The 27,557-nt window shown below is 48.0% G+C and overlaps 1 protein-coding gene across 3 annotated transcripts in view; it reads left to right on the forward strand.

The window, feature by feature from the left end:
* Positions 1-27,557, forward strand: part of SEZ6L (seizure related 6 homolog like) — a 202,281-nt gene that overhangs the window by 123,169 nt on the left and 51,555 nt on the right. For all 3 annotated transcript variants that reach the window (XM_057527399.1, XM_057527400.1, XM_057527401.1), the window contains exons 2-9: positions 209-979; positions 1,802-1,935; positions 4,021-4,213; positions 6,172-6,357; positions 9,903-10,068; positions 14,303-14,469; positions 14,869-15,063; positions 16,843-16,981. In XM_057527399.1, coding sequence (XP_057383382.1) covers positions 209-979; positions 1,802-1,935; positions 4,021-4,213; positions 6,172-6,357; positions 9,903-10,068; positions 14,303-14,469; positions 14,869-15,063; positions 16,843-16,981 — 1,951 coding nt within the window. The remainder of the gene's footprint in view (positions 1-208; positions 980-1,801; positions 1,936-4,020; positions 4,214-6,171; positions 6,358-9,902; positions 10,069-14,302; positions 14,470-14,868; positions 15,064-16,842; positions 16,982-27,557) is intronic.

Here is a 27,557-nt window from a genome sequence, read left to right on the forward strand (position 1 = left end):
CCCCAGTCTCCCTGGTTGGGAAAAGGAAGTAAGAAAGGAAGGGAAGAAGGAAGGAAGGAAAGGAGGCAGCCCCACATTGGTTGATTGGGCTGTACCAGCATCCTCGCAAGCCTTGGGTACCACCTTAGGAGGACCACCCTCAGAGTCTGCCGGGTGAGGACCTAAAGCCCCCGGCCCCAAGCTAACTGGTGTCCGTTCTCTTTCCAAGATGCGCCACTGGAGGGAGATGCTGGCCCTTCCGGTACTTACTTTCTGCCCTCGGAAGCCCTGGGGAGCAGCAGTCTGAGCCAAGAGACCCCCAAAGAGAGAGTGACCACGGCCCCTCTGAATCCAGCGCAGTCAGGGGACGAGCTTCGCAAGCCAGAGATGGAAGGGATGGTCCCCTCCGCACCTCAAGACCCCGCGGCCGCATCCATGCTGCTTCCGCTTCCGGAGGAACCCGGCACCAGGCATGCCTTCCCCCCCACGAAGAAGCCGCCTTCGCTCAAGCAGGTGAACTTGACCAGGAAGCAGCTGAGGCCGAAGGCCACCACCGCAGCAGCTGTGCAGAGGGCGGCGTCCCAGCCAGCATCCTCGGGCCTGGGTCTCCTCTCCTCTGCCACGGAGAAGCCCCGCCCACTTGGGGACCACGACCCTGTGGCCTCCGCAGGGGAGGAGACCCACCCACTGTCGCTGTCATCGGAGGAGCCCCTCTGGCTGGAGCGGAAGGAAGGTGCAGTCCCCACGACGCCCGCGCCCCTACAGATCGCCCCCTTCACCTCGCAGCCGCTGGTGGCCCACACGCTCCCCCAGAGCCCTGACTCCGGGGCTCCCGCCGTGCCTGAGGAGGCCCACGAGGCTCCCCCAGGGGATGCCAGCCCCATGACCCTGATGGACAAATGTGAGAACGAGCTAACCGGGTCGGCCTCGGAGGAAAGCCAGGAGACCACGACGTCCACCATCGTTACCACCACGGTCATCACCACCGAGCAGGCCCCAGGTGTGCAGCCCCCAGCCCCTGCAGCCCTCCCAGAACTGCGATGAGGCACCTGCTGTGTGCAGGGCATGGCAGAGGGGGGCCGGGGAGGTCCACGCCCCACCATTGGTTACCGTCTATGGAGCCCTGGCTATGAGCTTGACCCTGTGGCCCAGAATTAATATCCCTGTTTTAGAGATGAGACCCCTGAGACCGTAAGACATCGAGCACGCTGCCCAATGCCACACAGCTAAACAGCGGGATTCAAAACCTTTCATCTTGGAACAGAATCCTTTTGTCTGCCTAGAAGGCCCTAGCCTTTCAAGGTGCTTTTGCTTTTAGCGTTACATGAACTTGATAAAATGCACGTCTGTGTTCCAGTCTTTCTTCTGTCTTTTTTTCCATCTTCAAACACAGAAGAGAGACATCAGCTGTCAATCATACACTGATTTTGGACAAATGCAATGTGGCCGCTCAGGAAAGAGTATGAGCTCTAGGTTTGACTCCTGCTCGCTGTGTGAGCTTGGCCCAGATGCGCACCCTCTCTGAGCTTTGCTTTACTTATCTCTGAGATGAGAATGAAATATCAGTCCCTTCGAGGATGAGTGGGGTCACCCCTGTAGACCGATGAGGTGCCTAGCAGCATGTAGTAAGTTATCATTCTATGTCAGATGCTGCTGTTTGATTATCATGTTGATTCTGGAGCTGAAGGAGAATGAACAGCAGTGGGAGGAGTGGGGACAGGAGAACACAGGTGTCCCCAGAGGCCCTGTTCCAGCCCGCAGCCCATCTGAGAGATGACATCTGAGCTGTTCTCCGTGTCCTAATGACAGTGCTTTCCTCCAGCTCTCTGCAGTGTGAGTTTCTCCGATCCTGAAGGGTACATCGACTCCAGTGATTACCCACCGCTGCCCCTCAACAACTTCCTGGAGTGCACGTACAACGTGACAGTCTACACTGGCTATGGGGTGGAGCTCCAGGTAACCCCAGAAAGGCGCCCTGCAGTGGCTGCCTCTTCCAGCAGGAAGTCCCTGAAGGATTGTCTGAGTCAGGCTTGTTTTTATCATCCTAACCAGTGTGTTTCTGGCTTTGCCCTAATGGGGCAATTTAAGCTGGGCTTTGGTGGATGAATAGGAGTTCCCAACTCAGGGCACAGCTGAAATAGCTTGGCACACATGGAGGGAAGGGGATGTGTTGATAAATTGTGAATCATTACACCCAGAAGGAAAGTCCTCTGATATCCTGCTTATCAAACACACACATAGTCATGGAAGCCCCATGTGGCTCATTTGATTCATAAACTTTTGGCTGCAAACTAAGAATGGAAAAGCAGGGTACAGTAGTGCTCAAACATCTGGGTTTTAAGTCGCAGCTCTACCAGTTAATGCCGTATGACTTTGGGTAAGGGACTCCAGCTCTCTGAGCCTCAGTTTCCCCATCAGTAAAACAGATGAAAATGTTGCTACTTTACAGAGTTTCAGGGAGGAATAAATATGACAGTGCACAGAGAGCATTCATCCAGAGCCTAAGGGAGAGAGAGCGGGCACTCAGTGCATGTTACCAATTATCCCCACCCTAGTTCCAGGCCATCCCCAACCGACCTCCCCATCTTTAGAAGCACTTTTTGATATGAAGTAAGATGACATGCCAGGAAGTGGTGAACTGTGCAGTTCACTGTCCCACAGAAGAAAGGGTGGAAGTGAAGCCAGAAATGGAGGCCAGTACCACGTGGTGGCAGACCCTTCCAGGCCGAGGTTAGAGGCTGGACGTGTGCTTTTTTCTCATGGGCAGTAAGGAGCCACCAGAAGATTTTAAGCAGAGTCAGTTGTATGACATAAGCAGGACTTTACTTTAGGAAGGTTTTCTGATTGTACAGGGAGGATGAAAGGTAAGCCTCTCGGCAGAACTTGTGTCCAGAGCTTAGCACACCATGTGGCACATGGTAGGTACTTCGTAAACGTTCATGGAATTAACCTGGAGAAAAGTTGCAGTCCAGCTGATTCTGGCACTTGATGAACACTTTCCTCCACTTGAATAGGCCCGCTCTGTCTAATACTGTACGGAGCTTTTTATCAGGCACAGTAGAATTCCTTCATTAGCACCTACTCTGGACCAGTCACAGCAGTGGGAGACAGGGTGGTGTGTAAAGCTGATGCAGAGCCTGCCCTAAAGGAGCCTGCCATTTTGTGATTGAGATAGACACACATGGAAGACATTGGGATGCTTCTCCCAGTGGTCTGTAGTAGATGTTCACAGTGGATGTTGTAGAATCACAGTGGAGAGACAGGCAAGCTCCTTGGCAGTTAGGGAAGGTTTCACGGAGAAGGGCAATTTTAGTGGGGCTTTGACGAATGAGTAGGCGTTCATCAAAGAGAAAAGAGAGTAAGGTGTATGGCCTGAAAGTGGAAGGGCTTGTCAGTAATGCCTGCCTTGCTTACACAAGAGGCAAGGGTCTGGGGTCCCAGGCCCCACTAAGAGAAGGAGAAATATTCATATTGGGAACTGGGGACTGACTAAGGTCCCCACCCCACCCCCGCTCCATTTGTTCAGCATCCTTGTCTGCGAGTAAAGTATCTCCCTTCTTTCTCTCCCAAGCCTGGAAAGTGGACTTGGCAAACCAAGTACATGGAGCTTTGAGGAGGCTCTGCCATTGAAGCCACTATTGAGGAGGATAAGAAAGTGGGCCTGAGAAAGCCCTAGAGATGAGGCCCCCCACGCCCTCACCAGTTTATGCAGAAGGGCAAGAATGTATTCAGTCAGTCTATAAAGATCTATTGAGCACGTACTATGGGCCAGGCACTATTTTAGGCCCTGGGGACCCTGAGCAGCACGGAAAGTTTCCTGCCTCCCTGGAGCTTACCTTCTGGTGAAATGACTTCTGTCTCCCTGGAGATGGGACCTCAGGCACAGGCTGATCAAACCCCTGCCCCCACCTGCCAGCTCCAGAAGACTCTGTCTCGGCTGCCAGCATCCAGAAGCCTCTTTCATGGGACTCAGATAAGGGGGCTAACAGATGCCCTGTCTCAAACATGACTCAGATTCTGTCTGCCCCTACCTGTCTCCAGGTGAAGAGTGTGAACCTGTCCGAGGGGGAGCTGCTTTCCATCCGCGGGGTGGACGGCCCCTCCCTGACCATTCTAGCCAACCACACCCTCCTGGTAGAGGGGCAGGTGATCCGAAGCCCCACCAACACCATCTCTGTCTACTTCCGGACCTTCCAGGACGATGGCCTTGGGACCTTCCAGCTGCACTACCAGGGTAAGATCAGGCTGAGGCTGTTGAGATGTAGCTTTTTTCTTCCTTTCCCTCTGGAGCCAAGGATTCTCACCCTTTTTGTGCCAGGGACCCCCCTCTGGCAGTTTGGTAACACTGTAACACTGTGAACCCCTTCTTAGATTTGTGTTTTTAAGAGCATAAAATATATACAATTCAAAAGGAAGCCATTCATATTTAATAGCAGTTGTCAAAATATTGTTTTCATCTATGATATCATAATCTATGTGCTTCTTTATTAACACATTAAATAATATTTCCCAATGGCTCTGATAATTACTGTAATTTCAAAGGAGCATAAGAAATATGTCAAGATATTCATTTTGATATGAAAATATCTGATTTCTCTTGGTGACAGAGTCACAGTTTCTGTGACTATGTTAAGATTGTTGCCTACATTTGTGATTGAAGGAAATATCATTGTTAAGTAAAAGGTTAATGAAGAATAAGCAAGCCGCTTTTTCCCATTCAAGTTCATGTCTCCTGAATCTGACACACAAATCCCATGAGAGTCCATGGGTTTCTGGGAAAGAGCCTCTGCTACTGGAGTCCTTCTCTCTTTTTTCTTCTTCTCCACTGTTTCTTTCTTTCCTTTTTGTCTGTTTCCAGTCTCCTCTCTTTTGTTTTCTGTTCACCTTTCTCCTCTCTTCTCCTCCTTCTTTTCTTGCTTCCTTCATATCTTTCTTTCCTCCCCTCCCTCTCTTCATTCCCACCCCCATTCTCTCTTCCTTCTCTCTCTCTCTGTCTCTGTCTCTGTGTCTGTCTCTCTCTCTCTCATTTCAATGTCATCCCATTTTCCCCACCTCCTGGGCGGTTCCCAAGACCTCCGATTACTTCCCTTACCAGGAGCTCCCCCTGGATACTTGCCAAGTATATGACGGGGAAGGGGAGCCCTTAGCCGTACCTTGGGAGATTGAAAGCCATCCACATTTACGTCACATTGACTAAGTGTCTGGAAAAACAATTCATTTAAAAATTTCCCCTTGGATGTTTCTGAAACAGATGGGTGACTGTATACAGGAGTGTCCGTTTCCTCACACCTTCTCAATAATGCAGACTACCGTCTGTTGTCTTTGTTAATTAAAAAATGCAAAAAATAGCTCATTGAGCCATGAGCTTGAATTTAGTCCTTCTCATGGGAACTGGGAATGCAGATATCCTAGGCTACAGCAGAGGTCAGACCATAGTCTAGTGGTGGAGCTAGGATGGATTCAGCACCCTTTTATGAAAATGAAACTCAAGGAGCTCAACGTGGTCACGTACACCCTTCTACCACCCCGTCCAGTGAGCTCTGTGCACCACATATTGGGCTAAGGAGGCTCTTCTTTGGCATTTCACATGTAATCCTTACCGCCACCTGTGAAACAGGGACTATCACAGAGAGGAGAGTGAAGTTCAGGACACTGTGTCACTTTCTCAAGGTCACACAGTTTCTGAGTGATGAAGCAAGAGAATGTAAACTCACATCCATCTCCCTCAGAGCCCAAGCCCTTACCTCCCAGGACAGTTGTTTCCAAGCTTTCATATCTTGGGCATTTCCTGAATAACTGGTTATTCTAACTCTGGTCCAAGAGCCTGCATTTTTATCAGACACCTAAGCTGTTTGTGCAGGTGAGACTAACCTACCTGGGTGATCCTGTCCCTCCTGTGATCAAGGAGAAGGCCAATCTGTCTCCAGGGAGAGATGGGAACACATTTGTCACCCCAAACCTGCTGTCTCTGATTAGGCAGGGTGGGGAGCTTTGAGCCTAGAAAAAAGTGCTCATCTGGCAGTCTCAGCACCACGTGATCAACTCGAGTCACAAAAATACCCTCCTCCAGCACTCCAGGGTCCTTAGGGACGTCATCTTTTCTCCTCAGCAAAAATTGACTCCCGGGATGTGGGTCACATTCTTTGTCTCCCCCTCTGAGAGATGACTGTCTGCCCCTGCATTTCTTCCCAGCCTTCATGCTGAGCTGCAATTTTCCCCGCCGGCCCGACTACGGGGATGTCATGGTGATGGACCTGCACTCAGGTGGGGTGGCCCACTTCCACTGCCACCTGGGTTACGAGCTCCAGGGTGCCAAGACGCTGACGTGCATCAATGCCTCCAAGCCCCACTGGAGCAGCCAGGAACCCATCTGCTCAGGTACATGCCAGCCTCAGCCAGACCAAACACGGATGGTCCACTTAAGAGGGGAGAGACCAGCCCCCAGGGTATGAAGATTGACCTTAGGGAAGAGATTCCTCCAAATACAGATGGCTGCTGCCATTTAAAGTTTTGTTATATGATAAAATTGACCATTAGTGACATTTAGTACATTCACAATATTGTGCAACCATCACCACTATCTTTATCACCCCCAAAAGGACACCCTGGACCCAGTAGCCCCTGGCAACCACCAATATGCTTTCTGTCTCTATAGAGTTGCCTATTCTGGACATTTCATATACATGGGATTGTACAATATGTAATCTTTTGTATCTGGCTTCTTTCACTTAGCATAGTGTTTTCAAGGTTCATCCACGTTGTAACGTCTGTCAGAACTTCATTCCTTTTTATGACTGAATAATATTCCATGATATGGATAGGCCACATTTCATCTGTTCATTTGTTGGTGGACATTTGAATTGTTTCCACTTTGGGGGTATTAGGAATAATGCTGCTATAAATGTTTGTATGCAAGTTTTTATGTTTTCATTTCTCTGGGGTATATACCCCAAAGTGGAATTTCTGGGTTATATGGTAATATCATGTTTAACTTTTGAAGGAACCGTCAAACTGTTTTCCACAACGGCTGCACCATTTTACTTTCCCACCAGCCATGTATGAAAGTACCAATTTCTCCACATCCTCACCAGCACTTATTTTCGATGTCTTCTTTTTATTATTATAGCCATGTAATAATGTGGGTGTGAAGGTATCTTACTGTGATTTTGATTTGCATTTTCCTAATGGCTAATGACATTGAGTATCTTTTCATATGCTTGTTGGCCATTTGTATATCTTCTAGGAGAAATGTCTATTCAAGTCCTTTGCCCATTTTAAAAATTTGGTTGTTTGTCTTTTTCTTGAGTTGTAAGAGTTCTTTATATATTCTGGATACTAGACCCTTACCAGATATATGATTTGCAAATATTTTCTCCCACTCTGTGGGTTGTCTTTTCACTTCTTGATAGTGTCCTTAATTTTGACAAAGTCTAATTTGTGTAATTTTTGTTTGTTACTTGTGCTTTGGATATGACAGCTGCCGTATTTTGAGCCCAGTCCATATGCCAGGGCTCTGATAAATCCTCACAGCAATCCTACATGGTGGGAACAATTATCCCCATTTTACAGATGAGGAAACTGAGGCTCATGGAGGTGAAGTTTCTTCCTCAAAGTCACCAGATAGAAATTGAACTGAGTCCAGAGCCCTTCTCTCCTGAGCTCTTTTCCTTACACCTTCACTGTTCAAAGTGCAATCTGCAGACCAGTGAGATTATTAGAAATACACAATCCCAAGCCCCATACAAAACCAAGCGAATCAAAATCTACATTTAAAATGCTCCTTTTGTGGTTCATGTGCACATTATAGGTTGAGAAGCACTCTGTACCACACTCTGTCTGCCCCAGTGGCCATAACCTTGACCATCCTCAGTTATCAAGAGAGCTAATCTCTATTAGATTCTCAGAAGTCCTGACCATGGCCAGGAGAGTGTAGGCTGCCCACATTAACTGAGCACCTAGTCTGTGCCAGCCCATGAGTCATGTACAAGGAGAATACTGGGAATAAGAAAACATCACTCCTGCCCTCCAGGCATTCATAGTCAGTAGAATTCAAAATGCAAATGAGAGCTGATGATAAATTCTCAGATTTAATTGTTGCAGTATCGTTCCCCCAAGGCCCCTCAGAATTTTTTTTTTTAAACAAAGAAAAAAAATTCAAACCATAGGGCAGTTGGTCTCCATGCCTCCCTGATGTTAATTTTTATCTATGTATGAAATCAGAGAGGAATTAAGCCTCAATTTGTGCTAAGGAAGACGGATGGGGAGCCGCCGCTGGCAAATTGAAACCAGTCATCAGTCGGCTTAATAAGGCAAGGAATGGGAGCAGAGAGGCCGCAAATGAGCGGCAGCTCGGGGAGGACAGGTTGCCGGCGCCCCCCACCAGGGACAGTGTCCTCCATCTCCTCAGCTCCTGAGCTATGGGGCAGTAATGCTGGCTACATTTTGAGCACCTACTCTGTGCCAGGGACAGCACCAAGCCCTCTACATGCAGTGTTTCATTGACTTACCACCACAGTCCCATAAAGAGGGTGGAATTATTATTAACATTTTACAGCGACCTAGAGGTTCAGAGAGCTTCAGTGGCTTGTCCTAGATCCACAGCAGATGAGTGGCGCTGGCCAGATTTGAACCTTCACTTTAGGATGGGGATTCAGGAGAGGTAGCTGGAGAGACTGTGTCCCAGTGCTCTGTCCGTGGTCCTGAAAGAACTACTGTACAAGACTTCTTGGTAGTGTCTTTGCTGTAGGTCACAGCAGAGTCCAGAGCAGAGAAGGGAGCTATCTGCCTTTCTCATCAGTGCAAGTCCTTATTAGTCATGCAGTCATTCAGCAAACATTTAATGAGAACCAAATATCTCCTAAAAATAAGACTACCTCCCCACATTTGTGTAACTCTTCCTAGTTCACAAATCACTTTTTAATATTTATTAAATTTTTATGATAAAAGTAATATATGACTCTGGTAAAAAAAAAAAATTCCAAGAAAGTGTTGAAGATTGTAGCAAATCACTTTTATATTCCTGGTCTCAATTGATCCTTGCATATAGCTCATTGGAATAGATATAGCCGACCATTTTCTAGCTTCTTTTTTCCCACTTAAAATATAGTGAATATTTTCCTATTTTCTCAAGTTCTTTGAGAACATGGTTCTTAAAAACTATGTGAATGGCATGCATTTATTTCACCAAGCATCTGTAAGTGGACATTCATGTTCTTTCTTGTTTTTTGCTCTTAGAGGCAATCTGGCAGTGAACATCCTCATTCATACATTTTTGTGAAATTCTCTAAATCTTTTCTTAAGGTAAATTCCCAGAACCTTAATTACTAGGTCAAAGTGTTTGAACATATTTTCCGGATTTTTCATCAAATTGCCCTCCTGAAAGCCCATAGCAACTTGCATTCTAACCACTCCTGAATGAGAGTGACCATTTCCCATCACTGGAGATAGCTTTCCAGTTTATTGCTGCTTTTTATCTTGACCAATTAGGTGGATAAAGATAGAATATAGTTTAGATTTGCATTTCTTTTATTACTAGTGAGGCTGTATTATTTTAGTGCTTACTAAGTAATAAAAGTATATTTCTTCTTTTGAGAACTGCCTATTTATGTCCTTCTTAATTGCCATTTTGTAATTAGGAATCAGGGCACAGCCAGCGCATGGAAGAATCCTTAAACCATAGCCATTCATTCCCCACCATGGAACGCACATGGCAATGGTTCTAATCATGGAATTAGACCTCCTGTCACACAGGATGAACCTGTCTCAGGAGGATGGGACTTTTCCCACAGTTTCTCTCTTCCCCAGCCTATTTCCTCCCATGAAGGGGTGGGGACTGGGAAAGGATGAAACCCTCACTTCCTCTCTCTCTCTGTCTCTCTCTGCAATCCTCTCACTGCCCACCCACCCCTACTCTCTGACCCCAGCCCCTTGTGGAGGGGCTGTGCACAACGCCACCATCGGCCGCGTCCTGTCCCCAAGTCACTCTGGAAATACCAATGGGAGCCAGGTCTGTATGTGGACAATTGAAGCTCCAGAGGGCCAGAAGCTGCATCTGCACTTTGAGAGACTGTCACTGCACGAGAAGGACAGGTAAAACTCTGAGGGTCCCCAGCCAGCCTCATTCCTTCCCAGAGTGTTAGAACGTGGCTTGGGATTTGGAGTCTTGAAAGGACTAAAACGCTGCCTCATGGACGCCAAGAAAGGAAGAGCTGGGGAGGGTGGCAAGGATATTAGAGACCATCATCTTCGATCCCTTCCTTTTACACATAAGGAAACTAGGACATACAGAGGGGAAGGGACTTACCCTAGTCACACAGCAGGGTAGGGGGAGAGGCAAGAAGGGAATCCAGTTCCCCCACCACGAACTGCCTCATCCCTTCTCCTGCACATCCCTTTTTGAAATTGAACAAGGAGGGAGTGTTTACTGAGCATCTGCTCTGTGCCCAATCATGTATTAGGCTCCATGGAGAACAGGAGAGAAGTAGGAAACATGGGTTCCTGGCAGTTGAGATGGAAAAACCAGACTTATGTACAAGAAGGAACTAGAGAAGATACAAGACAACATCTAACCAAGAGTATGTCCGTAGATGCTAAGTTATATGCACAGAATCCAGAATCTGAAAACTCTGAGAACTTATTCTAGAATATTCTGGAATGTTCTAGAAAATTAGGGTCTTAGCTGCTTAGACTTGCTGTCTTAGGTTGAGTTCCCTTGGAAACAGAGTGACAAAGATGTGAGAGAAAGTGGTTTGTTTGGGAGCTGATCTTAGAAAGCACCAGGAAAATGAGCAGAGAAGGAAAGGGAGTAGATACAGTATGTATTAGTAAGCAGGCGACTGCAGAGACAACTGGGTCTGTATCTACTGGGGGCCTCCAGGAAGCCGTGTTGAGCAGGGCTCAGAGCATTCTTATCGGAGGGTGAGGGAGCTGGGTATTTATCCACCCCCACCATCCACTGTTGGAGGAGGTGTGCTCCTGGACACACTGACTCCCCAACACTGCCTGCCACCCTTGGAGCTGGCTGAGCTGGCTGATTCTCAGAGACTCTGGAAACCAGCCGAAAATGGGTGAGTAATGAGTGCTGAGGGGATGTGGGTAGGGCACCGACAGAATGTCAGCACCTTAGAATTCTGGAATCTGTCTGATGTTGATCTTAGAATTATATAGTGTCCTGGCTTCTTTGAAGCTTCAAACCTAGACCATTAACCTCTAGGAAAGGATTCTGAGAGAAAATACCAGAAAACTGAATAAGTTACCCAACTCTGGAGTCTACTTCCTTCCAAGTCGTCCAGCTTTATCCTGAACAACTCCATATCAATAAATCACTGCTTTAAAGTACAAGGTGTGGGGCTTCTCTGGTGGCACGGTGGCTAAGAATCCGCCTGCCAGTGCAGGGGACACGGGTTCGAGCCCTGGTCTGGGAAGATCCCACATGCCATGGAGCAACTAAGCATGTGCACCACAACTGCTGAGCCCATGCGCTGCAACTACTGAAGGCCGCGCACCTAGAGACTGTGCTCCGCAACAAGAGAAGCCACCGCAATGAGAAGCCCACTCACCACAACAAAGAGTAGCCCCCGCTCGTCACAACTAGAGAAAGCCCGCGCAGCAACGAAGACCCAACGCAGCCAAAAATAAATAAATAAATTTATAAAAAAAAGAAATTCTCTTCCACCTGGGAACTCTGGGAGCCAGTGTAGACACACACCCTAACCTCCCCATTCCTAGCGGCAAGAGAGCAGAGATAATTGTCCCTCATCTCCCGTCAGTTGGATGATGGCTGCTCTCAGAGTTTGTTAACTCCCTGACACACTGGCCTGTCACCTGTTCCAGTAGCTGGGGTGCTCCAGAGAAAGCCTGCAGGACAAGGAACACAAGTGCAGAGAAATGGTAAGAGCCTTGAGCAAGTAAGCCCGTGTGCCACAACTACTGAGCCTGCGCTCTAGAGCCCACGAGCCACAGCTACTGAGCCTGAATGCCACAACTACTGAAGCCCGCATGCCTAGAGCCTGTGCTCCACAACAAGAGAAGCCACCACAATGAGAAGCCCGCACACCACAACGAAGAGTAGCCCCTGCTCACCACAACTAGAGAAAGCCTGCACGCAGCAATGAAGACAATTAATTAATTAATTAATTAATTAATTAATTTTTAAAAAGAAGAAATGAGACCTGATCTAAACCTTGGAAAGAGATTTGATCAGGGAACCCAAAATACAGTGAGTGGGTAGAGTAGCCCAAGCAGGGAGAATAGGAGTGTGGGGTGGGCAAAGATGTAGAGGTAAATGGGGATCATCTTCTGAAGGGCTTTGGGTACCGGGCTGCTTCTATAAGCTATAGATAGCCATGGAAGGATTTTGAGTAGAGGAGAGAAATGAAGAAAGATTTTAAAGATTGTTTCCCCCCAGAATGAAGTCTTTCTAAACTCCAGTCCCATAGTATGCAGCGCAGAAGGTGGGTTCTCTGGTCAAACATGTTTGGGAGACAATATGTACACAGTCTCTGTCTTGGAAGGTGCTAATGCACATTAGCTGGCAAAGGCACTGACAAGTCCTGCAAGGGAAAAAATGTTTAATTTTTATTTAACCTGGCATTTCCCAAACCCATTTGACCATAGACTATGTATAGATTTTTATCACTATTTTAGACATTCTAGAGAACATAAGTAGAAAATTGCTATTTTTGGAAGATTAATTGACTAGAGATTTTGAGATCCTGAGAGTTTGCTGTAGAGCAGAAGACATTGGTTCTCTGAAACAGGAGTCCTGGGGCATGGCCCCCAAGATACAGCAAAATCAGCAGGAATCAGAAGATTGTGAAGAGGCCCCTCGCCACTCTCGGAATGGCCCTTGGCCTCTACCTCAGCCCCCTCCTCATCCCAGCCACAGTGGACACATGGCAAAATGAACAGACTGTGACCCTAACATTTATGCATTTTGGTGACATTAGAAATTCATATGATCACCCCTTTTTATGGGTCACAGTAAAAAAAAAACCAAAAAAATCTCAAAGGATTAAAAATGCCTGTTTATGATTCCAGAAAAATAAGTGATCCAATTTGTTTACTGGTTTCTTCCCCATTTTTGCATAACTTTTTAAAAAATACCAAGGCTAGCAAAGAGCCAAGTGCCAAAGGTTGTATTTTTCTTTTTTAATAAATTTATTTATTTATTTATTTATTTATTTTTGGCTGTGTTGGGTCTTCGTTGCTGCGTGCAGGCTTTCTCTAGTTGCGGTGAGCACGGGCTTTCTCTGCTCTTCCTTGCAGTGCACAGACTTCTCATTGTGGTGGCTTCTCTTGTTGCAGAGCACGGGCCCTCGGTGCACGGGCTTCAGTAGTGTGGCACGCGGGCTCAGTAGTTGTGGCTCACGGGCTCTAGAGCGCAGGCTCATAGTTGGGGCACATGGGCTTAGTTGCTTTGCGGCATGTGGGATCTTCCCGGACCAGGGCTCGAACTTGTGTCCTTTGCATTGGCAGGCGGATTCTTAACCACTGTGCCACCAGGGAAGTCCCCAAAGGGTTTTAATAACAGTAAAAATGAATACCAACGTTTTGTCTGATGCCTTTCATTTTTCAGGACACTTTGTCTTGTATTCTCACAGTCCCCCTGTAAGATAGGTAGGACAGACGTTGTGATCCCTCTTTTCATGGTTGTGGATACTGAGGCACAAGATATGTTGAGACTTCTGTAAGCTCAGTGGGTAGGGAACTGGGGACTAGAAATTGGGACTCCTGACTCCAGGCACGGTGGTCTTAGGAGATAAAAATCAGTGACAGAGTCTAGTAGGGGTCCAGTGCTTGGTCATTTGACTTGCATACCTGCTCTGTCCTGTGCACTTTATATCCATGGTCTCTAATCCCCACACTGTGGTGTAGGTGTGCTTGTACCCATTTTACAGATGAAACAGAGGCTCAGTGGGGTGCAGTGTTTTTGTCCAAAGTCACTCAGCTCAGAGGTTAAAGTTGGAACTCTGTCTGATTATATATATATCAGTGTTTCAGGAATGATACTAGCCCAGTCATCCCAACTTCTCAACTAGTAATAATAATCAGTATCTATTAATTCGTCTGGTCATTATGTCATACCCAGCACTTTCCTTAAGAGCTCAGAATCTATCCATGAGTCTGGGACAAGCATTGTACAGAAAGGGAGACAAATTTGAATAGATGAAGCAGAGTGTCTGGACGAGTATGGGGTGAAATCGGGATGTGAGTCTGGGATTAAGGCCCCGGAGTGGGTGGTCACAGCACACACCTCCCACTGCTGTGCATCAGCGGCCTCAGAAGACCTCATATTGGCTCTTGTCTCCTTCCCCACTGCCAGGATGATGGTCTACAGTGGGCTGACCAACAAGTCCGCTCTTCTCTACGACTCCCTCCAAACCGAGAATGTCCCCTTTGAGGGCCTGCTGAGTGACGGCCACACCATCTGCATCGAATTCACGTCTGACCAGGGGCGGGTGGCCTCAGCCTTCAACATCCGGTTCGAGGGTGAGGGTCTCAGAGGCTGCCCCGTCTCCTGGGGTGGCAGCACGGGAGCGGGGGAAGCATGGCGGGGCCGGGTCATGGGAGGTAGAAATCTGACCTGCAAAGGACTGGGGAGAAGCCATAGCTAGAGTGACTCTTGGACTTCCAAAGGCCGCCTCTGCGGGGTTGGGAGAGAAGAGGTTCTTGTTCCCATTTTAGATGTGAAAATAATGAGGCCCGAGAAGCCAAGTGAATGGCCTAAGGGCCCTCAGCAGGTCAGTGGGAACTGGAATGTGGGGTCTGGTACCTGTTTCCCTTGGGGCTTCCCTGAACAGCAAGAGGGGCCCCTGCTTCTGAGACACAGCCCTGTGAGCCACCCCTGACTCATTTGAGTGGCTGCCCTCTTTTGTGTCCTGGCCCCAGCCTTTGAGAAAGGCCACTGCTATGAGCCCTACATTCAGAACGGGAACTTCACCACGTCCGACCCAACCTATAACATCGGGACCATAGTGGAGTTTACCTGCGACCCCGGCCACTCCCTGGAGCAGGGCCCGGCCATCATTGAGTGCATCAACGTGCGGGACCCATACTGGAACGACACGGAGCCCCTGTGCAGAGGTGAGTGGGTCACAGCCCTCCTCCCAGGGCACCCCAGAGCCCTCCACCCCTTCAGATGAAAGGCCCAGCTTATATACCGATTTTAGGATTAGAATCCTTTCTGGAGCTCACCCTCCTTTGGGTCAGGTTTGCTGCTGGTCCTTGAGAAAATCACAAAATGGATAAAATTGGAAAGTTGCCTCTTCCTCCAGGCACAAGGCCCCATCATGCACAGCTTGGTGAGAAGATTGCTGCATGGATTTCAGCTCCTACCTGTGCTATGCAGACATATGCAGTGCACAACCCGCCCAATAGCACATGGCAGCCCTGAGTCTAATTAATGATAATGTTAATAACAGTTGTTAATAGGAGTGCAAAAAACTATGTTGCAGGCACTCTGTGCCTTATCTGACTTAATCCTCACTACAACCCTGTGAGGTGCATATTATTATTGATCCCGTGTACAGATGAGGAAACAAGCTGTGACGTGACATGCTTCAGAACACACTGAGGGTAATTGGCAGAGGTGGGAATGGAACTCAGGTCTCTCTGTTCTCAGAGACCTGTGCCCTGAGCCCCTTTAGACGATGTCAGCTGTGTGGAATCCTCATCTACAGGGACTCCCAGTGCCCTGCCCTCCCCTATTTCTCCATGTTCAAGGCCACTGAGCCACCCCGAGCCTGGACCCATGTGGGGCATGTGGAGTAGTGAACAGAGCCCTGGCTCCTGGCAGCCGCCACCTGGATGGTGGTTGGCGTGAAATCACAGCCTTGCCGTGGTGAGGGATTGACCCCTGTATTAAATGTGCTGGTTTAACAGAGCGGAATTTATTGGTGCTTTGGCCTCTGCCACACTGAGAATTTTCCAAAGCGGTAAACACAGAGTGAAATTTAAAGGGCCAGGCGCCAGGTGCAGCCACATCTCCGCTTCCAGTTCAGAGCCAGGGCGTTTCACCACAGTAACGTTAAGAATTACTGAACGCTCACCTTGTGCCAGGCGCTGTGCTGTGTTTGACATCCATGAGCTCACTTAAGCCTCAGAATAACCCAGTGAAGTCAGCACTGGTCTTTCTCCTGCTCTACAGAGGGAGGCATCTGAGGCTCCAGGAACTTATTACATGCCTTGTCACAGAGCCTTTGGTGGCAGAGGCAAGGCTCGAACCAGGTCCATCTGACTAGAATGTACCATCTCTAGTCACTATTCACCCTGCTCAAGGGGAGGGCTATTAAGGATGCACTTGAAACTTTGAACTCTGTCCTTCGTCCTGAAAGAACTACAGTCATCCTTCAGTATCCACAGGGGACAGGTTCCAGGGCACCCCCCCCGCGCCCCCAATACCAAAATCCGTGGATGTTCAAGCCCCTTATATAAAAGGGCACACCCTCTCATATACTTTAAATCATCTCTAGATTACTTATAATTCCTAATACAGTGTAAATACTATGTAAATAGTTGTAAATACAATGTAAATGCTATGGGAGTGTCCTAGATGCCATGTTAACGCTATGTGAATAGTTGCCGGTGAGTGGCAAATTCAAGTTTTGCTTTTTGAAACTTTCTGGAATTTTTTTTCAAATATTTCTGATCCCCTGTCGGTTGAATCCATGGATGCAGAACCCACAGTACAATGTCCTTGCCCCACCTTTGCCAAATTTCAGCTAAAGGAGGCAGGCGGCCAGTCGTAATTTAATCATTCCGCACACATGTATGGACTGTCTGACTTCATAGACCACACTCTTAACTGTTACACCATATCTGCTTCCTTATGAATAATGTGTGTGTGTGTCTGTGTCTTTACAGCCATGTGTGGTGGGGAGCTCTCTGCCGTGGCCGGGGTGGTGCTGTCCCCAAACTGGCCAGAGCCCTACGTGGAAGGTGAAGATTGTGTCTGGAAGATCCACGTAGGGGAGGAGAAACGGATCTTCTTAGATATCCAGTTGTGAGTGTTTATGATGGGTGGACCCCCCAGGCCAGCCAGTTCGGGAAGAAATTGCTCCTGCTTTATTGTTTCAACCAATATTAATTAAGCATCTACTGCGTGTCAGGGACTGTGCAAAGAACTGGGGTCCCTCTGGTGAGGAAATGACAACATCATACACACCCAGAAGGAGTTCCTATCCTCAGGAAAGTCAGTTGCCTAAGGAAACAGGCACTAAGTGAGGAATTGCATCGATGTAGCTTTGTTAAGCGCTGTAAGGAAAGGTGCCTGATGCCATGAGATTCTATAACGGGGATTTGATACAAAGAGGAAGGTCAGAAAAGCCTTCCCTGAGGATCTGACAAAGCTCAGAACTAAAGGATGAATTGGAGTGAATTCATCCAAGAAGGAACAGAGTATGCAGAGGCACTGTGGCAAGAGCAGGCACAGCATTTTCAGAGGACCGAATGGCTAGTATGGTCAGGAGGAGGAGGGAAATATAACATGTACACTTTGTACCACAGTAGTTTATTTTCCTATCTGTCTCTCTTAGCTAGACCAGAAGGTCCTTGCAGTCAGGACCTGGTCTGATTTATCTCTGTTTCAGGGTCTAACACAGAGCCTGACACACAGTAGATGCTCAGAAAATGATTGCTGAATGAAGAAATGCTGTCATGAATGGACTTACCTGGCTGTGTGGCTGTTTCCAATATTCAGTGGGGGTACCTATTAGATGCTCCATCCAGAACTTTCCCTAACTCCCCAGGAGTCAGGAGAAGGGGACAGAGACACACAGTGGTGGCTAGAAAAGCAGAAGAAAGGGCTGTCCAGCAGACCCAGACATGTGGCTGGGACAGTGGGGGGGATGCCAAGTTTGGAAGAGCCTCTCTGGATGCAGCCTGGGGGTCAGCTCTCCCCTCAAGCCTGAAGTAGAAACCCACTTGTCTGAGAAGCATGACTTGGGTGCTCCTTGGCTTTGCAGAGGAGCCTGGTGAGAGGGAAATTATTTGCAAGATTTTGTGCCAGTACCATACTGTTTTGATTACTATAGCTTTGCAGTATAGTCTGAAGTCAGGAATTGTGATCCCTCTAGCTCCATTCTTCTTTCTTAAGATTGTTTTGGCTATTCGGGGCCTTTTGTGTTTCCACACAAATTTAAAAATTTTTTGTTCCAGTTCTGTGAAAAATGCCATTGGTAATTTGATAGGGATTGCATTGAATATGTAATTGCCTTGGGTAGTATAGTCATTTTAACAATATTGATTCTTCCAATCCAAGAACACAAGTATATCTTTCCATCTGTTTGTGTCATCTTCAGTTTCTTTCATCAATGGCTTATAGTTTTCCGACTACAGATATTTTGCCTCCTTAGGTAGGTTGATTTCTAGGTATCTTATTCTTTTTGATGCAGCGGTAAACGGGATTGTTTCTTTAATTTCTCTGCCTGATATTCTGTTGTTAGTGTATAGAAATGCAACAGATTTCTGCATACTAATTTCATATCCTGCAACTTTACTGAATTCATTGATGAGCTCTAGTAGTTTTCTGGTGTTAGGAAACCCCATTCTAAAGCTCCTTCCTCCAGGAAGCCTTCCATGGCTCCCCACTGCCCTCATGACAAATATAAATTTATGGTCCCAGTTGATGAGCACCCCACCACCAGAAATTGCTGGGCAAACCACCTCAGTCTTGAGCCAGGAGAAGAGGAAATCAACTCCTGATATCCTGGCTTCTGCTGAAGGTCCTCCAGCTCCATGCCCCAAGACATGGTCTGTGGTCCCCTCCCTTCTGCCCAGCTCAGCATCCTCTCCTCACAGCATGCATCCCTTACGGGTGGTTTTGCTTCACCAAGACTGACCCATGTCTCCCCTTGGTGTCAGAGGCCTGGAAGAGGAAACAGGAAAATGGGAACCCTGCTTTCATCCCCTCCAGGCATCAAATATTCAATTAACCTTCATCTCAACATGGGATGGGGTTTTATTTCCACTACAAAGCACACGATGCAGCAGCCCATCCAGGAAACTGGAGCATTTAAGCAGAAATACTTCCCCAAAGCCAGGCCACCACCAGCATTAGCATCAGAAAAGGAACCCTTGCAGGGGGCACTTTCTTCTGATCCTCTTGGCGACTCTAGATGTGAGTGTTGGCTAGGAGGGAGGACCCCTGGGTTCCCTCCTCTGTACCCTGACAGTGATCCCTGAGCAACCCTGGACCTGTCACCCAGCCTCTCTGGGCTTCACACTCCTTCTCTGCAAAGGGAAGGGTTGCCTTGAACAGAGAGGATGCAAACGCTGACTCCTGCAGGGTCAGGCAAGTATCATAAAATGGGAATTGGGGCTGTGTGAGATAATGTAGAGCTGGGGGAACTGTGGTGAAGTGGGAACTACATCCCCACCTAACATCATTTAAATTCAAATTTTTAAAAAATTTATTTTATTAAAGTATAGTTGATTTACAATGTTAGTTTCTGGCATACAGCAAAGTGATTCTGTTATATATACATATATATATATACACATATACATGTATATGTATGTATACATATATATATACATATGTATACATGCACATAGGGGTGCATGTATCTTTTCGAATTATAGTTTTGTCTGGGTATATGGAGTAGGATATCCTGGATATCCAGGAGTAGGATTGCTGGATCATATGGCAACTCTATTTTTAGTTTTTTTGAGGAACCTCCATACTGTTCTCCATAGTGGCTGCACCAATTTACATTTCCACCAATAGTGTAGGAGAGTTCCCTTTTCTCCACACCCTCTCCAGCGTTTGTTATTTGTAGATTTTTTAATGATGGCCATTCTGACCGGTGTGAGGTGGTAACTCATTGTAGTTTTTTTTTTTAGTTTCTTTCTTTTTTTTTTTTTTTTTTTTGGCTGCATTGGGTCTTTGTTGCCACGCGAGGGCTTTCTCTAGTTGCGGTGAGCGGGGGCTACCCTTTGTTGCCGCGCACGGGCTTCTCGTTGTGGTGGCTTCCCTTGCTGTGGAGCACGGGCTCTAGGCACGCGGGCTTCAGTAGTTGTGGCACGTGGGCTCCGTAGCTGTGGCTCATGGGCTCTAGAGCGCAGGCTCACTAGTTGTGGCACACGAGCTTAGTTGCTCCGCGGCATGTGGGATCTTCCCCGACCAGGGCTTGAACCCATGTCCCCTGCATTGGCAGGCGGATTCTTAACCACTATGCCACCAGGGAAGTCCCTCATTGTAGTTTTGATTTGTGTTTCTCTAACATAAATTCAATTTGTTAAAATAATGCCCCCTCCCCTCCAAAAAGTATCTGCTGGTCAGATTCAGACTTGAGGGACCACAAGTCTATATCCTTTCTCATGGAGGTGATAAAGCAAGCCATTTTCATCATTGAGTACTCACTGTTTGCAAGGTTCTTTCCAAGCATTAATTAATTTGCTCCTCAGAATTACCCTAGAAGGAAGATGCAGCTATCATATTCAACTTATTTCCACCTGCCTTCTTACCTCTTACTTGGATGTCCAAGAGGCATCTCCAACAACGTGTCCCCAAACTTAAACCCTTGATTCTCTTTCTCCAAACCTATTTCGCCTCATCTTCCCATCTCAGAAAGGAGTCACCCATCCTGCCTGCTGCTCAGACCCAAAAGATGTGGAGTTATTCTAGAGCAGGAGAACACTGGTCAGGGTTCCACAACGGCTTTTCTTGACAAGTCAGGTGGGGAGCAACTTCCTGATTTGCAACATTTGCCAATTTCCATGGTGTAAATACTCCCACTGTGACCAATAGCAAGCAACCAACACAAAGCCAACAGGGTCACCAAATGCCTGGACATTTAACAGTCAGCCCATATGGCCCAGTGGGAGCCACCGGCTCCAGCACACTCCCAGTGAACAGGATTCTTCTGTTTCTCCTACACCTGTACCCAGGGCCTCAGTACATCCCGTTGATTCTACTCAAGACTTAAATCTGCCTGGCGTTGAAACATCTCTGACACCCCCACTGCCATCACCACCGTGGTCTAAGCTGCCGCTGTCTCGTCCTCACTTGTCTCCCTGCTCCTGCTTTTGTCCCATTGGGGGCTGTTTTTAACCCAGCACCCTGAGTGATCACATCATGCTCTGCCTTAAACCCTGCAATAACTCCTCATTCTATTCAGAGTAAAACCTGAAGTTCTTACAAAAGCCCTATGTGATCTGACCCTGGTTACGGCTCCTGCTTCACTTTTTTCCACTCTCCTCCTTGGTCTCTCCTTTTGGCCACACCGGCCTCCTTGCTGTTCTGTAAACATACCTCAGGGCCTTTGCACTGGCTGTCTCCTACCACAACCCCCCGACCCCGCCCTGGAATGCTCTGCCCTGAATATCCATATAGCTCACTCCCTAGCTTCCTGCAGGTCTCTGCTCCCATATTGCCTCCTCTGAGATGTCCCTCAACACCCTTATCTAAATTAGCAGGGGGCTTCCCTGGTGGTGCAGTGGTTAAGAATCTGCCTGCCAATGCAGGGGACACAGGTTCGAGCCCTGGGCCGGGAAGATCCCACATGCCACGGAGCAACTAAGCCTGTGTGCAACAACTACTGAGCCTGCGCTCTAGAGCGCCACAACTACTGAATCCCGCGTGCCACCACTACTGAAACCCGTGCGCCTAGAGCCCATGCTCTGCAACAAGAGAAGCCACCGCAATGAGAAGCCCGTGCACCGCAACAAAGAGTAGCCCCCACAAGCCGGCAAGCAGCAACGAAGACCCAACGCAGCCAAATAAATAAATAAATAAAGTAGCAGGACGTGGAGAAAAAGCTTTCCTGAGAAAGCAGCTTTTCTAAGTGGGCGGTTCTCAACCAGGGATGATTTTATGTGGAGAAAAAGCTTTCCTGAGAAAGCAACTTTTCTAAGTGGGTGGTTCTCAACCAGGGATGATTTTGCCCCACCCCCACCCCCGGGACACTTAGCAATGTCTGGAGGCATTTCTGGTTGTCATAATTGGTGTGTGTTGGGAGGGGGCAGATGCTACTGGCCTCTAGTGGGGAGAGGCCAGGGATGCTGCTGAACATCCTGCAGTGCACAGGGCTGCCCCCACCGAAGAATTAGCGGCCCCCAAATGCCAACAGTGCTACAGCAAAAAAACCCTGATCTATGCTGAGCTGAGACCAAAGGACAGAGAGAAGATGAGCCAAGATGGAGGGAACAGTGTTCCAGCCAAAAGGAACAGCACGTGCTAAGGTCCAGAAGCAGGAAAGCGTGACTCTCTTGTTATTTGTCTGTAATATGGAATATATGCTGAGCATTTAACGCATCCCAGGCGTTCACATCCCAGGCACCTTCGCAACAAGCACATGCAGTGGGTCCTCCTATTATCTCCATTTTACAGAGGAGTAAACTGACGCTTACAGAGTAGAACAGTGACTGTGATCACATGGCTGGGATTCCAGCTCTGCTTGCCTCCAAGGTCTCTGTTCTTCACCAGCTCATGAGAGGAGCTAGAGGAAGCCCTGTGTGTCTGGAGCTCAGAGATACAGGAGGCGTGGCATCAACAAGGAAGCAGTGGGATCAGGCAGGGCCTTGAAGGCCACATCAGAGAGTCTGGACTTGCCCAAACTCGGCAGCAGGGAAAGGGGTTTAGGAGCTCGCAGGGTTAAGCCTTTGCAGAAGGGAGCTGAACGCTTCAGTCCCAGCCCGAGGCTCCCCGGCAAACCCTGGCTCACGCTTGGCAGAGCGGCATCTGGACCCGGCACCCCCTTCCTCCCACTGAGGGAGTGAAAACAGCGTCTCACCAGCGAAGAATGCATGAGGCCCAGGAGCTGCTGGGTTTAATTTATCTTGCTCGGTTTCCGCTGACAGTTTTAGTAAACCAATTTGGGTTTGATAGTAAAAATAATTCCGTCCTCGGGGCCCCTCACGTGGCCTAAGTGTTTGCAGTTGTTATTTATCATCACATCGGCGAAGGGGAAGGAGTTTGCACTGCTGACCGAGCTGGATAGGTGGCCCATAGTAGGTGCTGGAATGTTTGCTGAGTCATGAGGATATCAGCCAGAGTGTGCCAGGCGAGAGGGGACTTTTCTCCCCCTCATCCACTGGGCAGGTCTGTGGTGTTGTGGGTGTTAGGATAACAGTTCTAATTAGCCATCATTTATGAAAGACCTACTGTGTTCTAGGCCCTGAGCTGCATCGTTTATACCCATGAGCAATAATGAACATGAACATTATTACGTAGAGATAATAATTACCTAAATTAGCGCTAATGTGAGTAGAGATAATTACAGAGGGGTAATTACCCAAATTTAGAGATAATGTATGCAAAGCACATCACGTGGGGTCTGGCACCTAGTTGGCGCTTCGTAAATGAAGACTACAATTGCCAGGAATCCTCGTGAGGCAGCTGTTATCATCACCGCTTTATGGATTTGGAAATGACAGCACAGAAAAGTGAATCGGCTTCCTCAGGTCACACAGCTAATGAAGGACAGAGCCAGGGTTTGTGCACACACTGCAACGTCTACCTTCATTGACTTGAACAGCCTTTGGGGGCACCAGCTATATGTCTCAGTGATGAAGCAGGAAGGCTCCCAGGCCTCCAGCAACTCAAAGGTCAGGAAGGGAAGTAGGGCCATAAACAACCTGGCGAGATGCAGGCAAAGTGCTGTGGCTGAAGGAGTGGGGGGCGGGGGCAGTATGGGGCACTGGATTTATCTCTGCGCATTGTGGAAATGTCACACAGAGGGTGACATCCAAGCAGGATTCTGAAGAGTGTCCACTGGTCAAACTGTAATGGGGGAATGGCATTCCCCGAGGGGCCCTTGTGAGCAAAGGACTCAAGCAGTGTTATAGTGACCAATAAGCACCCAGTGGATGCCCTGAATTGCAGCATTAATTAGAACCCTCTGCCTTGTGTTGTCAGTATTACAGATAAGAAGGGGTGGGTGCATAAGGTGAGTCAGGAGCCCCCAGGCTAAACCTCCTTCACACCCCAAATGCCTAGTCCCTAATCCACCATGTACCTCCCAGCTCCATCAGGAATCTGCTGCTTACCCTAAAATGCAACCGAGCCTGAATCTTTTACATCCTTAAGGATTTCTTAAATCTCTCTTCTCTCTTATTCTTGCTCTCTCAAAGTGTAAAACATAGAAAGGAGAGTAAAAGAACTAAGGAATGGTTGGAGAAGACATTCTAGAATGGAAGAGCTGGGAGAGGCCCAGAGAGGGGAGGTAACTTGCCCAGCATCACACAGCAAGTCAGAGTTAGGACCTGAAACACAGCTTGAGTGTGGCCACAAGAACCAAGCCCAGGGGCCAACCTTGAAGATGCCACATGCCAGAAGAGACACGAAGGTTCTAGAGTCAAAAAAGTGTTGCCTTTAAAGCCTGACTGTACTTCTTACTGGCTCTGCGGCCTCAGGCAGATGACTGAAGGTGGTGATCCCTGCCTCACAATGGGATGTTTTGTTTACTTTATCCCCAGGACCTGGCATACAGTAAGTGCTCAATAAATATTTGTTGAATGAAAGAGAGAGAGAGATGGTGAGTGTGTATGTTAATTAAACAACACGTAAAGTTCTTAGGAAGGTTTCTGGCATAAAATAGGCAAATAATCATCCCTACTATATGCCAGATTTTCGGCTAAACATTTGGCAGGAATTATTACATGAATGATAATGACAGTTATCATCAGCATCAAAATCATTGTCTAAATTCATTGAGCGCTTACTGTTTGCCAGTCACTAAGTGCTTTCCCCGTGTAAAGTCATTTAACTCTCACCAAGAAACCTATGTGATAACATTATGATTACCCCCATTTCACAGATGGGAAAACAGGCTCCGAGAGGTGAAGTCACTTGCTCAAGGTCACACAGCTAGAAAGAGGCCAAGTCAGGATTTGAACACAGATCTCTGAGGCCAAAGCCAGTGTTATAACCACCCAATAAATGGTAATGAGGTGCTCCACAAGGGAGAAATCCTTTACCCCATCTTACAGAAGAAATTGAGGCTCAGAGAGGTGCCCTCCTCCCATTTCCTGGACACCTACATATGTTTCTGGAAGAACAAAATTTCAGCCAAGCTCCAGCTTGCCTTTCTTAGCTCCACTGTGGGGCACAGCCCCAGATATCTTCCTGTTTATGGGCCCCAGCACAGTCCTCCAACCAGGAAATAAAAGAACCTAATAACAAACCCCAGTAACCATATGATTGATAGCTGTGGAGTATTTCTCTTCAGCTGCTGCCAGCCTGTTCTGTGCTAAGTTAACTCCAAGCCCTAAAAATTAAGTGCCTGTCCGGAGGCACTTCCGTCCATCAAACAGGGATATAGCTGCTTTGGGTGGAAAGAACTCAGCTCAAGAGCCAGACAAGAAGGGAGAGTCAAGACTTGAGGGCAGCCCCACAGGAGCACAGATATCCAGACACCAACAGAAATCATGGGAGAAATGGCCACAATAGAAATGAAAGCTTTCCAATCCATTAGTGGAGGGAGAAGGGACTTCCCAAGAGCCAAATATTCTAGGGAATCTGAGAGCCATTCTAGGGAATCTGAGAAGGAACAGCACAGTTCATAGAGCCCAAATTCCATCCTGTTGCAGATGAGGAAACTGTGACCCAGAGATGGGAAAAGACTGTCCCAAGACCATTCTATCAGTCAGCTATGGCCGTGTAACAAACTACCCCAAACTCAGTTGTATTATTTCTCATGAGTCTACAGACCAGCAAGGTGGTTATTCTGGTCTGAGGTGGCTCACTCCTGTGTCTGTGGGCAGCTGCGGGTTAGGCAGGTGGCTCCGTGAATCGTGGCTGGCCTTTCTTGCATGTTTGGGGTGGGCTGGCTGTCAGACAGTCTAAGCAGCCCTAGCCTGGGATGGCTCACCTCTGCTCCACGTGTCTCTCATTCTCCAACAGTTAGCTCGGGCTCCTTCCTGTGGCGACTGGCCAGGATTCCACAACCATGAGCAGAAGCATTCAAGGCCTCTTGAGTGAGCCTAGGCTAGGAATTTTCTCAGCATCATCTGCCATATCCTATGGAGAGTCACAAAGCAAGGGCCAGACCAGATTCAAGGGGAGGAGAAAGACTCCACCTCTTGGTGGCACATGCTTGGAAGCCTCCCTGCAAAGGGTATGGACACAGAGGGGCAGAGCTTTGAAATCATTTTCACACTCAAGCTACCTCAGCCAAAGAGGAATAAGGGTTAGAACTCGGGTCTCCTGGTCCTAGTCCAAAGCTCCAAATGACATCCCTGTGCACAACTGACCCTAGGAGGTAGCCATCATTATCCCCATTTTACTGATGAGGAAACCAAGGCTCAGAGAAGTGAAGTAACTTACCTACAATCCCACAGCTAGGAAGTGAAGGAGACAAGATTTCTACCCAAGGCTTGGTGCCTGGCATAAAGAAAGCTCAGAAAATGTTTCTTTCTCTACCTGATGCTTCCTACTTGTGGGAGGGACTCTGGAAAAATCCTGAGTTTTTTTCAGGAAGAGGAAAAGGCTTTTTTTGCCAGTGGTAGGAAGTCTGGAGTTCAGGTCCTAACTCTTCTACTTATTGGCTGTATGACCTTGGATAAGTCACTTTACTTCTCTGAGCTTCAGTTTCCTATCTTTAAAAGGAGGATAATACTGTGGTACCCACCTCTTAGAGTTCCTGAGAAGGTAGAACTCTTGGCAAGGGCCTGATACCGTGCACACACTCAATACTTTAATTGGCAGCTCTGATGATGAGGGTGATTAATTCCTTCCATGACGTGTGAACAAACTGAACTCCATTATACAACTACACACACACACACACACACACACACACACACACACACACACACACACACACACACACACACACACACACACACACACACACGTTGCCCCTGACCATGGGGTTTTGGTTTGACACTGAGGGATGAAGAGGCTTCATCCTAAGGCACTCTCCAGGCACCCTACCTGATTGATTACTCCCCTTTCCCAATTTGCAAGGGATTGTTGTGGTCAGTGGTAACTTGGAAACACAAGCTCCAGGACAGGTCCTCCCCCAGCACGTGCCCATTCTCTGCTCCTCAGCCATGCCACGCTCTTCCCAGCCTTGGTGTTTGCAGCTCTGGGAGGGGACCACCCCCTGTCTCGAGCCAGGCCCCTGCTTTGCTGGTGCACCCCTAGGAGCCCACGGCATTCGGATGCAATTAGATCCGACATCCTGGGAGCTGCGGCTGCTTGTCTGGTAACTACCTGACGTACAGTGGCCCCAGCACTTACTCTCCAGCAAGTGCTTAGTGAGGATCCACCACCGTGCGCCTGGTGTTACGTTAGGTTATCCAAGGCCTGGAGATAACAATAACTCACTGCGTGCCAAACTCTTCTGAGTGCATCACCTCCATCAACTTACTTAATTCTGTAAACAACAGATGCGTTCACACGATGATGTTCCCCATGTCATAGCTGAGGACACAGATGCTCGGAGGGTTCAGTGGCTGCCAGGTTTGGACCTGGCTGTCTGACACTGAGCCCACGTCCTGCATCACCTCCCAGCCCCGCCTCATGTAGTGGGACCACATCCTGACGGCAGCCAGCCTCCCTGGAGATTCTGAGCAGGCCAGTGACACGGTCGGACCCATGGTTTAGACAGCACACCCTGGCGATAGGCGGAGGG

Source organism: Balaenoptera acutorostrata, chromosome 13 (genome assembly GCF_949987535.1).
Source record: "Balaenoptera acutorostrata chromosome 13, mBalAcu1.1, whole genome shotgun sequence".
Taxonomy (NCBI): Eukaryota; Metazoa; Chordata; class Mammalia; order Artiodactyla; family Balaenopteridae; genus Balaenoptera; species Balaenoptera acutorostrata.